Source organism: Pteropus alecto, unplaced genomic scaffold (assembly GCF_000325575.1).
Source record: "Pteropus alecto unplaced genomic scaffold, ASM32557v1 scaffold20, whole genome shotgun sequence".
In the NCBI taxonomy this organism is placed as follows: domain Eukaryota; kingdom Metazoa; phylum Chordata; class Mammalia; order Chiroptera; family Pteropodidae; genus Pteropus; species Pteropus alecto.
This window is the reverse complement of record NW_006436298.1, coordinates 11,377,153-11,390,878: the sequence shown is the minus strand read 5'-3', so window position 1 is coordinate 11,390,878 and position 13,726 is coordinate 11,377,153. Positions and strand designations below refer to the sequence as shown.

At 39.1% G+C, this 13,726-nt stretch overlaps 1 protein-coding gene across 1 annotated transcript in view; it reads right to left on the bottom strand.

Moving 5' to 3' along the window:
- Positions 1-13,726, bottom strand: part of PDE8B (phosphodiesterase 8B) — a 215,120-nt gene that overhangs the window by 87,014 nt on the left and 114,380 nt on the right. The window contains exon 2 of the mRNA XM_025047845.1: positions 10,253-10,309. Coding sequence (XP_024903613.1) covers positions 10,253-10,309 — 57 coding nt within the window. The remainder of the gene's footprint in view (positions 1-10,252; positions 10,310-13,726) is intronic.

Below are 13,726 nucleotides of genomic sequence, written 5' to 3'. Positions count from 1 at the left end.
AGAAAAAGTGTCAGAACTTCTCGTCTCTCCTCTGCCTGGCTGAATTATGGACTGCTAAACAAGAATCTCAACAATTTATACTTTCTTTATACAATTATGCCTCAGTATTTGACTAATACAATAAGAATACAACTATATTCTCATGTTGGACATTGCTACAGATATTAATCTCATATGTCTTACATGTCCTTAAGAGACTGGAGTGTTCCACTTTTGGAAAAATAATGTCATTATTTAGCAAATATTTCCTGAGCACCCACTATGTGCCAGACACTTTAATTGCTTAGAGTACACTGATGAACAAATACAGACCCTTGCATAGTAGTAGTGGAAGGACAAACAAACTATGCACGTAATAAATAAGCAAGTGATAATGACTATTGAAAGTGATAAGTGCTATGTAAAAACCATAGGGCAAGGTAAGGGGGACAGGGAGTGGCTGCTGGTAGCAGTATTAAGCAGGGTGGTTAAGGTAGGTTTCACCGAGAAAATGACATACGAGCAAATGCCTGAAAGAAAAGTCGAGTTTACACCCGAAGGAAAGCATTTCAAGCAGAGGGAACAGTTCCACTGACCCATACGGTGAAACACATGCTTGCTGTTTTCAAGGAACTGCAAGGAAGCAAATGTGACAGAGGGGAGGGTGAGAGGGTGAGAGAGAAATCAAGTTCACAGCAGAAGGCTAGATCGTGGTACGTCCTTGTAGGTCATTCTAGGAACTTAAACTGGATTTCACATGAAAACTTACAAACTGTTGAAAGTGGAGAATGGTATTCATCATACCTTGTTATTTATGTATTTCTGATCCTGGAGTCCTGCCCTTCTGAGGGCTAGCCAATTCCTAGACACAGTGAATACTTGGCAAGAAATGCACTTTTCATATATGCAAACCAATCCAGAGCCCATACCTCTACCACCTTTTTTTTCTATTTTATGCTGCATTTATATTTATTTTGCTTCTTGTTTCATATTTTTAGTGAGACTTTTTTAATTTTTCAATTATAGTTGATAATATTATTTTACATTAGTTTCAGGTGTACAGCATAGTGGTCAGACATTTACAGAATTTATAAAGCGATCTGCTCCAACACTCTGGACCACTATCCACCTGCCCTATCACTCCAGGGCCAGGTACACAGACCACCTCTATGCCCCAGGCTACTGAAATGACTGGAACTAGTCAAACCTACTTACCCTGTCTCACCCATTCCTCCCCCACAGAAACTGTGATAAAGGCTCTTGCCCACGTTTTCCCTGTCCTCTGTCTCACTGCCCGCCCTGCGGCTTCCCCAGGTAGTCCTGCACAGCCTGGCATGCCGTCACCTCTTGGGAACTGTGAGTAACCAACTCTCTTTTCAGTGACAGTCACCTTCTGATTTATTGTCCTCACCCTACGTGAATAATAATAAAATCTACAGTTAAAACAGGAGTATCTGTAAAGTGCTCACTAGAGAATTTCTTGGGGTAGTATTTAAAATTCTTTCCACTTACAAAAAAATTCAGTAAGACTTTTGCAATAATTCAACTCCTAAGCCAAGTGAACATCTATGGGAAATAAAAAATATATATACATTTTAGAGTAAAGCACTATAATCGCCTTTTCTGAAGCCCTCTTACCTCTGGAGAATTCTACCTTTTCTAGGAAAGTGGTCGACCCGAGTGTCCAGAGTTGGACTCTGTCCCTATCTCCTATGCCACAGCTGGGCTATGATATTCTGTTTCCAGGAATTTGGAATCTGAACAGAGAGGCACAGAGGCTGGTAATTGGGACCCAGGGCTCATTAATAGCAGAAATACTGAAGGAAGAACCTTACTCTCCTGTTATCTAAGTACTCAGAAATGGCTCACTGCCAGCCTTTCTAAGCCATGGTTTTTCAACTCTTCCTTGGATTCTGCTAAGAAAACAAAAACAAAAACTGCACCTTCTTATATATTTCTTATTCATTTACTTACTTTTTGTGTAAGGCAGCTGTTACTAAAACCAAAACAAAATAAACAAATAAACAAAAACAATCTTAAGCAATACAGTCCCTCTTCAGGTTTAACATTCTGTTTCAATATTTAATTTCCTGTTAGATGTGGCCATTTGTAAATATTTGTGGACCACTTGAGGCAAATCTCATAAAATGATTTTGTGAAATATATTTTGAAAGTCATTAATGAAGGCATTAAACAACTTGATTTGTAAAGAGTGAAAAAGTAAACTCTTTAGTTGCTCTAAATAATAAGCAGAACATTCATTCAAAGAATATTTTTAGAAGACTATCATGCCAGATGTTAAAAACTAGGAGCAAAAAGCTGATTGAGACTGACATAGTCGAGTCTCTGCCCCTAAGACCTGCACAGGGGAGAGAGAGACAAGTATAATAAATGCACTAGTGAGTGGTGATCCAGACAGAGCGTGGACACGGCCTCCAGGACAAGAATCTAAGCCTGAGAAAATGGGCAGAAGGAAGCAGTTTTGTTCTGTCAACCTCACTATACTGTTGTAAACACAGCAAACGAACTGATCTGAGGTGAAATCTGGGATAAGGAAGAAACGTCTTCTAGTGGGGACAGATCTTGGCTACCTTACATTCTCTCCGGAACCAGAGCACAAACTATAGGCAGTCCTCATTTTGTGTGGTAGTGCCAGGCCATAAAAGTGACCATGCAAAGCAATTTTAATAAATTATGATAAAAGCGATTGCTCCATGACCTTTAGAAATTTTTGTCAAAATAAAAGCTTTCTTATTGTTGGTTATAAATGTATAGGAAAATGAAAAATATAAACTGGCATTTATTCAGTACATTGCAATTTAAAACATTAGAAAAGGTAAGAATTAAAATGTTTTCTTTTTAAAAACTTAAGACTAGTTTGAACAGTGTTTACCTTCTTCTAGTTGTATAAATTATGATACAGAGTGAGCATTTTTTCTATGCCTTGGTGAATTATAAATTCTTAAGTTTGGATCAGCTTCCGACATTTTATCCTCTGTACTTTCAATGTCATAAAATATCCCCGGAGTTCCTTTAATGAATGTTCAGTTTTTGCTGGCATCACTTCCTCTGTGACATTTCACCCTTTTCATGACAATCGCTTTCTAAATTTATTTCGATAAACTTGCATTGACTAACTTCCTCTGGTGACCAGTCTAGAATCTCCCAAAGTGGCAGCGTCAACGTGCCTACAGTCGGCTATTCTCCTCTAACTTCATTTAAATTCTGATTTTCATTTTCAATGTTAACATATTTCATTTCTTTGCTGCACTTTCATCTTTGTTGGCTAATTCTCTTTCGAAGATCTATTTTTGTGTAATGTCACATGCGCTATCGTGAAGAGACAAGGTGGCAGCACAACTACACACTTTGCTTGAACTAACAGCTCGGAAGACAATCAGAGGCTGAAAAAAGTGCTGTTACTGGTCACCAATCATAATGCAGGTTTGTTATATACTGGTTTGCAGACTAAAGAACTAGTAGCAAAGTTTGTATTTTATGCAATTATTCACAGTTAAAACACCGATGTAACTGCAATCTAAACGTGTTGTTGGAGGTCTGGTGTTAACCAGACACTGAAATTTCTGCATGCTGGGACTGTGCAAAGTGAGGGCTACCTGTACTGCTTTCCAAATGTAACTACAAAGACCTCGAACTGCCATGCAGGGTCCCCGCTCTCAGCTCCAGGGAGAACTCTACCTGAACCTTCTTGAAACCATTAGTAAATGCATGTTTTCACCTGAGCTGGAATGAAGTAAGGGCAGGGCTGAGAAAATGAAGTACAGGGGTCTGGTAAGAAGCTGCAGAGGGTTAGCACACAGACTACAGGTGACTTCGGGAGGTCCCAGGGGTAATGACAGGAACAGGGCCATGACTCTCAGGAGTTCTCAGAGCAGGAAGGGGCTCAGGAGGTGATCCATCAACCTCGTTCAACAGATGAGAATAGCAACTTCCCAAAGCTGGGCCCGTATGTCCCAACTCCTCATTCTCCTCATTCAGTGATCTTTCCATGGATCTGGCTAATGATTTCTTGCTTTGCCAGAAATCTTTGTACCATCCTTTTGACAAGTTTAAAAGTGCTGAAAAATATCTTGAGGATAACAGTATCTGTCTTTGACAAGTTAGAATAAAACTCTTCTCTGGTGAAGGCTAATTACAAAAAAGATAAAGAGAAAACAAACTTTTCCTTAACCCGAAAATATAAGTGTTTATTATCAACAGTGTTCTTTAAATAGGGTATATCTACACTTTTCCAAGTGGATTACCAATATCTACTATTAAACATCCAATTTTCACACTACTCTGTTGGGTTTTAAGCAAAAACCAGGTAATAAGGAGCTTCTAGAATAGACCACATGTATAGATCATATCAGTTGTATTCACATGATACTAAAGATCTGGCCAATTTGGTCAGAGGGGCGGTCAATTCAATAGGGAAAAAATGGCTTGGCAGCTTTCCTTAAATGTTCCTAGGAAAGTGATGCTAATAACAGCTAAACCATGATGAGAATTTTCTAAGGCCAGCCATTATACTGAAAGTACTTTAAATACACTATCTTATTCAATAACCCTTTGACAATTCAGTTTGAAAGTAAGTATTATCTCCATTCTACAGACATGAAAACTGAGGCTTTAAATGGTTAAGAGACTCATCCACAGCCACACAGCTAGCAAAATTTGAACTGAGGTTGACCTGACCCCAGAGCCTGTGTAATCATGCTAAGTAGCTTACTCTGTCAGTTTTATTTTTACCGCCTACGACATAGGACCAAAAATTCCTACCAACTCTGTGGTCCACAAACCTGGCTGGATTAGGCAGAGGACACAGCTTGGTAGCAGCCCTGAGGACAGGAGGGGAGATGCTAGCCATAGCAAGTTACTAAGTCTGAGTGTCTCCACCACTTGGTCACTTCACTTAATATGTGAAGGGCAGCTCCCCATGAGGCCACATGAACTCCAACATATAAAATCTCTAATGTATAACAGTTCCAGAATATTCCATGTCCATACAATATGGGAAAACAAAATTGAAGGGGAAGTGCTGCCTTGCTAGGAAAAAGCTTAGGCCACAGCTGTGAGGATGTTTCCACATTCAATTGGAAAGGCCTGTGTGAGGGGAGGGGGACAGCGTTCTAAGCCGAAACAAGTCAGTTCTATACACTGGGGAAGTAACTGTGCTTCAGGCATCGATGAAGAAAAGGCCACTTGATTTTCAGATGTTGTGGTGATATGAATCTACTGCCTCATAATATTTCCCCTACTTTTTATTTCTTTGCCAAGACTGGAAAATATGACTTTTACTGTGAGTCACAGCCACTCACCCTGGAAGAGACGTCCTCTATGCTACCTTACTGCACGTCTTGCCAATACCTCCACTGGTTCCACTCCCAAAGGTGCTCCTGCCAGCCTGCGTGGGGCACGCAGAGCCCCATGGTACACCTCCTCATGTGGGGGCTCATTCCCCTGAACTCAGAAACATACCCTCAAGAGCAATCGCATCCTGAAATAGTCTTATCAAGCAGGTTCCTCTGAAGCCCTAAGGGTTCCAGCTGATGTAGCTAATTAACATTTTGGGAATGCCAGTGAAGTAACAATATTTTTCTCCAAGAAAACAAAACAAAAACAAAAACAAAGGCATTAGGACCTAATATGCTTTTTCATTTTTCTTCCAATGTCAATAGCAGGAGCACGAAAACACTTAACTAGATACCATGGCCCCTAAAGTTGGTGCTACAGATAATAAACCGACTGCCCAGTCCCTCTGGGTGGTCAGGGAGCACTGTGCAATCTCTCTTCACCCAGCAGCACCTAGTGTGGAGCCTTGAACATGAAGGTATTCTGCAGACTCTTATCTGGTAGATCAACGAGTGAAACTCTACATTTGAATGAGACCAAGTAGTAAAGGCATCCTTACACCTAAGTTGAATTTATCTTTTTAAAAAGAACCTCAGTTATTCTGTCCCCCACTCAGGGGACTCTTAATCACCTACATCTGTTGTCATCGGGGGCCAAATTCATTTGACAGGTACCAGGCAGGGTACATGGTAGCACTGGGAACATTCCGGCTCTTGTACTGGGTGATGGGTTCATTGTATTCATTTTATTATTATATTTCAGAGCTTATGAGTACAAGTTAAATATTTTGGTATGTTTTAATATAACTGATAAATCCAAAATTACAATTGTTTTTCAGTGATTCGGAGCGGGGCTGTTAAGAGATATTCAAATCTTGCTGAGGAACAGATCATATTTGAGATGACAAATACATTTGAGACTGTTATAAAATTTGACTGCTAAACATGCATATAAAAAATAACTTAAGGGAACCACTAAAAAAATAGAAGCACAACTCATAGCTTTTAAAACAGAAAATAAAAAAGGTAACTCTGAAAACTCAATTTGACAAAAAACAGAAGAAAAAAGAAAAAGGATAATAAAACAGAAAACACAAAATAAGAATAATTATATCAGTAATCACATGCAATGTAACCAGAATGAACTCCCTTATTAGAAGACAGACTATCAGAATAGGTTTTAGAAAAATACAGCTATATGCTGCTAGCAAGAGGCGTATTAAATGTAAAGTTATAAAGAAAGCTGAAAATAAAAAGACAGAAAAAGATAAACCAGGAAAACCAAGATTAACCATGAAAAACTGGTCTGGCATTACCAATAGATAAACAGAATTTAAGGGAAAAGTTTAAAAAGGGAAGCTATATAATAAAAAGGATAGTCACCAAGAATATATACAATTAAGAACACACATTAATACAACGGACTCAAAATATTAGCAAATATTAACAGATACTGATAATGACATATCCACTGCCATAGAAACTAACAGATCACAGTCAAAAACTTAAGATAAAGGTGTTTTGAATAGATCAATAAAGTTAGATTAATTCATGAACAGAGAACCCTGTATTCGACAGAGATACATTTTTTAAAAGGCTTTTTATAGAATATTAATTTCAAAATTGTCTACATTATTAGCCACCAAACAAGTTGCGACAAGTATTAAAGAATCAGTAACAAAGACATCGAAACAATTCAGTAGAGGAGGGAATGTATAGTCTTCTCAACAAGTGGAGCTGGAACAACTGGATATCAATATAGGGGGAAAATGAGCCTTAACCTCTATATCATACGATACACAAAACTGAACTTGAGATGAATTATAAATCGAAAATTAAAAGCTAAAACAATGTTTTCAGAAAACAAATTATCTTCTCAACTTGGAAAGTAGGTAATGATTCTTAGAACACAGAAAGCAATGACCATAAAAGTGATGAATTAGACATCAAAATTTAAAATTTTGCACAAAAGCCAGATGTATGAAAATAAATCGAAGAGCTACAAATTGGGAGAAAATATTCTCAAAATCTGATAACAGGACTTGTAATAAGAATATATAAAGAACCCCTACAACTCAATAAATTAAAAATAGATAAAAGACTGAACTAAGCATTCACAAAAGAAGGTAAAGGAAAGGCCAATAAATTTTAGAAAGCGTTCAATATTATTAGTCGTGGAGAAATGGAAATTTAAATAACCATGAGATAGTACTACTCACCTACTAGATTAACTCAAAAAAACTGAAACATTTAATATTACCAAAGATTTGGAGTATTCAGAATGCCTGTGTTGCTTGCAGGAGTGTAAAATGGTGCAACTACTTGAGAAAAGATCTGGAAGAACATTACCTTATAAAACTAAACACTGTTATTTAGGAGGTTGTAACAATACAATTAGGCAAATAAGATAAAAGGTATTTAGATGAAGAAAAGTTTTGACATGATCTCGTACATAGAAAATCCTAAGAAATCTATAAAAAACTAAGAGCTAATAAGAGTTCAGCAAGGTTGCAGAATATAAGATCAATATGCGAAAATAAATTGTATTTCTATGCACCGGAAATGAACAGCCCAAAAACAAAATTAAGGAAACAATTCCATTTGCCATAGCATCAAAAAGATTATTATTTCAGGAATAAATGTAACAAAAATATAAAAGATACATACTGAAAACTACAAAACACTGTTGAAAGAAGCTAAAGAAAAAACGAAATAAATGGAAAGACATCTTATGTTAATGGATTGGAGGAAAAAATTGTTAACATAGTAATAATCCCCAAATTGATGTACATATTTATTGCAATCACTATCAAAATCCCAGCTGTCCTCCCACCTCTCAGAACAAATAAGCTGGTGCTAAAGTTCATTTGAAGATGCAAGGAACAAAGATAGCCAAAATTATCTTGAACATTGAGAAGCTGGGTGACTCACACTTCAAAGCTATAGTAATCAAGACAGTGTAGTACTGGCATATGTCAGAGATATCAATTGAATACAACCAGGAATCTAGAAATAATCCCTCACAATTATGGTCAGCTGAATTTTGACAAAGGTGCCAAGACAATTCAACAGACTTTTTTTTTTTTAAACAAAAGTTGCTGGGACAACTAGATATCTACATGCAAAATAATGAAGCTCTACCTCATACCATATACAAGAACTCAAAATGGATCAGAGAACTAAAATGATAAAACTCTTAGAAGAAAACGGAGTAAATCTTTGTGACTTTATATCAGGCAATAGATTCTTAGATATGACACCAAATAATGTTAAAAATTAGAGAATGATGCCTACACCCTGATACCTTACAAATAAAGCTTAAAATATTCAAAACAAAATTATGAATAGATGCACATACATGTAGAATATACAAATATCATAATCTCTGAATAGTGGTTACTTTTAGGGAGGAGAGGAACGGAGGGCAAAGGGATAAATAAGAGTTTAAACAGTACTGTTTCTTTAAAAATTCAAATAAGGTATACTGTTATATCTGATCAAAGTGGGTATGGGTATACACATGTACCTTTATGAATATTTGAAACTTTACAATTTGACAAATTACATTTTTAAAAGAATGAGGCATCCTTATCATGAGCATTCACTGCCAGTAAGCACAGGGCAAAAATGAAAGTAAATTAAACTAACTGATCTAAAACTACACACATCCCAAGAAATATTCTTGAAATTACTTTGGGAATAGTGTCATTCAATCTTTTGTCATTGCCTTTATTCAAAATGAACTACAAAGGATGTGTACTCAGAATGATTACTGGAATTTTCCACTTGTTTGTATTCTATACAGACAGTTGTGGCTTATGTTTATTTTAGTAACTTTTTTTTCTCTCTCTCTGCTCCTAAATTTGTTTTCATCAAATTTTCCCAAGCTTAAATCTTCGTTTTTTTTCCCTTCCCCTGGATTTGCATTTCCTTTTCCAAGCAACAGTAAAACATTATTTTCTTTTCCATTTGCTCATAAATCAAACAGCACATTTCCTTGCTTTTTTCACTTTCATCTCCATGTTGGTTGGTTTACATCTTTTCTGTATCTTCACTCATCCCAAGTGCAGGACGAGCTGCCAGGTGCTAACCAGACACAGTTTTCATAGAGAGGAGGTTCGCTCATATAGGCCTACGAGGATGACGTACATGCAGAGGGAGATTTAACAATTATTTAAAAGGGTACAGACCCCTTTCACATACGTTTCTCTGAAGGGGCCACAGGGAACTGGAGGGGCTGTAGGGAGGACACACTGTTCCCTCCATGTTACAGAGCCCAGAAGGCTGCTTTGCTCAGGTCACACAGGACAAGAAAGGGGTACCTTTTGTCCTCTTCTCTTCCCAGCCAACAACAGTTATCATTTACTGAGCACTTTCCACTGCCAGCCAGATTTCTAGGCACTCGCTGCTCTTCCATTTAACTCATAATTCCCATGGGAGAGGCATTATCTTCTCCACTTTACAGAGCACTGGGTAGGGAAATGAAGCAATACATGCAAGGTCACACAGCCAGGATTCATGCCCAACTGTGGCTCACGGCAAAGCCCTGTCTTTTACCACACATCCCCTTTCCTTTACCTTTCAGGTTGCAGCAGGAGATGGAACAGACAGACTAGTTTTTTGGTCAAAGAGTCGTTCTCCTTCACAATCCACCATGCAATCTACCTATTACGCTCATACTCAAGATGGGGCAATGTCTAAATCTTCAAGAAAACAATTCGATTCCTCGAGTATGACATTAATAAAAGCAAGTGTTTACACACAGAAACACACACATATGTGTATACACCAAGTATTATGTACAGGTGTGTATAGAGGGGCGAGGGTGGCTATCTGCTGTGTACCAGAAGGGCCCCAGACGGCACTCATGTGACCATGTGCTTTGGAAATGAAGCCCCTACCGAGTGAGGGAGGCGTACCTGAATAGGATCCTGTGTCAGTCTCATGGGCCCAATGCGTACCTCCGCAGAAGAAACCTGCCAAATAAAGGACAGCACATGAGATGTGTCAAGTCTGAAACTACAAGAATTGGCAAATTCTCCCTTATACTGGTATTACATATGTCACTTTGCAGATGCTAAATATAAAGATCCAACTTATTGACCTGGAGACAGTTTACAAAACACCATGTACAGTATAATCTTGGTTTTATAAAATACATATACATTTACATGCACTGAAAATGCTAAGTGGTAAGATTTCAGGTTATTTTTACTTTAAGTGCATGGGCGAAAACAACTCAAGTCAATAATTACTTACCGAGCACCTACTATGTGCTGGGCACCATGCTGGGCTGTTACTCTGAAATTTCAAGAGTAAAAATTTTTCTCAAATGTGGGAGCTAATGCATTTTTATAGTTTTTAGAGCTGTTCCTGTATTTAGATTTTATTTTTGTTCATGTTTTAGTATGAGGAATAAACAGCCTACTCTTATCCATGCTTACCATGAATAAATTATTCATCGCAGGGATATCTCCTCAGATAAACACTACACCATAACAGCAAGAGGCTGAATTGTGACCCACAACTCCAGGAATGAGCTGAGGCGTCCACTGGCCAGCACCAACTAACTGCCTTTGGCTGCGAGCACAGAGCCAATGTGAGCGTTTTTAATTACTTGGATTTCTAAAAGTGATTTTCCTCTAGACAATTGCATTGAATGTCTTGGGCTTCACCTCCACGGATCTAATTTTGTTTTCCTCCAAGAGGTTGCAGTCATTTTGCCACTACTTGGAAGCTTATCCCACATTCTATGTACTACATTGGCCCCTGTCAGTCAGATGGGCAACTTCAGCAAGCATCAGAATTCTCAGGACCAGAGACACCACAACGACCCAAGGGCTAGAGGAGGCTTTCTCAGTTAAAAAAAAAAAAAAAAAGAGGAAAAGCAGCACCTTGTATGCTTTTGAAGACTAAAAGATCGACCTCTTTTCTTCCCTTTTCCCCATGCTTAACTCCTGATGGTGTGATTCTTCTCCAAAACATCGCCACAAATTATGGACATTCTTTTTCTCTGTAAGGTTGATTCCCCCTCACCACACCCCTGCATCATCTTTGAAAAAAATGATACTGGGGTCTTTGGCCTCTCACCAAGCCAGCCAGCAGAAAACTCAAAGAGCCTTCTGATGACACTCATTGAAGGCTCTTGGCCTCCGTAATGGATTCTCAGGAGAGCAAAGCTTCTTTTGCCTGATGTTCTTGGCAAGGCGGCCTCCCAACAGTGGGTCCTTCCAGCAGGCCAGGCCTAAAACCAACTTGGAGCCTATGGACCAGCAACAAATTCTTTCAGTGTTTCACCGCTATCTTCAGGTAAAACTGACACATCAAGTTGTATGCGTCTCTCTCACGTTTCTTTTTTTTCTCTAAGCAAGGTCCTACAAGGCGTTTGTGCCGATACCAGTATCCAGCCTACATGCATGGCCCCAAGAATAATTCCACTGGAAGAGGGCCTCCTGTATCCCTGGGCCCTGGCCCTCAACCCAGCTCCAATCTCAAAACAGTTCTTATTGTGTGAAACTGACACTCTCCTTTAAAAACAGTGCAATGGCCAGAATTTTTCTAAAAGTTAATGGTTAAGAAGTGAAATGAATTTGGTACAGAAAGGCAGATTTGATTGATAATCTGGGATATCTTTTCACTCTCCCTGTGATCTCTCTTGGGTTCACTGTATCCACCACATACAGAAGTCCCCCTCACACCTTCACAAGGCCACCTTTCTCTGCCAAAAATGGCTCCCAAAGGGGTCACCCAGGGGCAGAAAATAAACAAATGAAATAAGAAATCATTAAAGCTTAAAAGGAATAAAGTAAAAAGTGAAGGCTGAGACTTGGGGAAGCGCTTCTGCTAGAAGGGCACAGACTGTCCAAAAAAATAATAATTCACTCCTAACCGATACATTCCTATATACTTTGTAAGAAGCCAATATGTGCATGAAGTAGTTGCATAGGCCATTTTAAACTGCCAGGAGGACATCTGACGACTGTATGAATGCTTCCTAAGCCCCCTTGTGTCTCAAGAATTGTGCTAGGCACTTGCACACGTGTGATTTTAGCAGGAGACAGGCAATGGACACCGAATGACAACATGGAGTTTGAAAAGCAACACTCAGTCTAGAAGATATTCTTTTCTTGCCCAAAGACAGGAAAGATCCTATAACTTTCTCCCATAGCCACAGGAGTTCACTGCCTGCATCCAGCATTTTTATCTCTGCCTGACTCAGCTTAGCAGGAAGCTGCCACTTGAGGCAAAGCCCGCGAGAGGAGCCTCAAATCTGGTGGACCCTCTCCAAGACCCCTGCCTCTCCCATCTCTACCCATCTCCTCCCAGACCCACTTCAAACATCCCCTGCCAGCTTGGGGGCCACACTCTGCTTGTCTCTTGGCTTGCCTTTTCCCTCTTACTCTGTGCTCCCAGTCATCTGACTGTGGCTTCTGTGTCCAAGAGAGGACAACTATCCCAACAGAACCCCAGAGCCTCTCCTCACTGGATCTGAGAGCTGGCACAAGGCAATAATCAGCAGGAGAAAATCTGCAGCAGGTAAATTCGGACAGCAGTTGGCAGAGTTCTGTTTGACAAAGGCGTCTTACTGCCTGCATTTCACCAATTTGTAAGAGCAATTATGAACAGAAACAGGAGTCCATTTACTGATGTCTGTGTAGCCAAGCCAAGATTCTCTACTTCAAAGAGTGAACTTTGAGCAACTGCAGATGCACAGATCCTCAATTAGTATATTAGCCTTGATTCCAGGAAGTGACCAAGTTTGCTAGGAACACAAAAGCAAGAAAGGGTGGGTGATAGGTAGCACAATTCCAGATCTCGAGAGGAAAGCAGGATAGAACAACTGTAAAAAGAGACAAGCTCCTAGCCTCTCTGACCACATGGCTTTCACCAGCAGCCTAATGAGGAAGGACTAATGACCAACGGTAGTTTTAATCATCTAACATTTACAGTGTCAAATATTTGTGTGTACATGGCAACATATACACATAGATATATACATGTAGCAGGGTCACCGATTCACATTCAGAGGAACTGGCTCTTTAGGAGAAAAAAAGTCCTATTTTGTAGCATTTGCTGATTCTATGGTATAAATACTTTCACCTTAGCTGAGCTCAAGCCAGCAACATGTCCTTGAATGCGCGACTGGGAATATATCTTTTTATTCAAAAAGGGTCTATGAGTGGCAAACTCAGTCTTTGTTGATCTGCAAATGTCTATCACTCGCTTTTGTTTGATATTTTAGCAACATACAGAATCCCGACAGACATTTTCCTCAGACTTCGAAGTTGAAAGGAGATAATATTTCTGGTTTTGAAGGTGGGGAGATTGAGGAAGGCTTCAGGAAGACCAGTAGATCATGAAGAATAGGAAGACAGAGAGACTGGGCTAGGGAA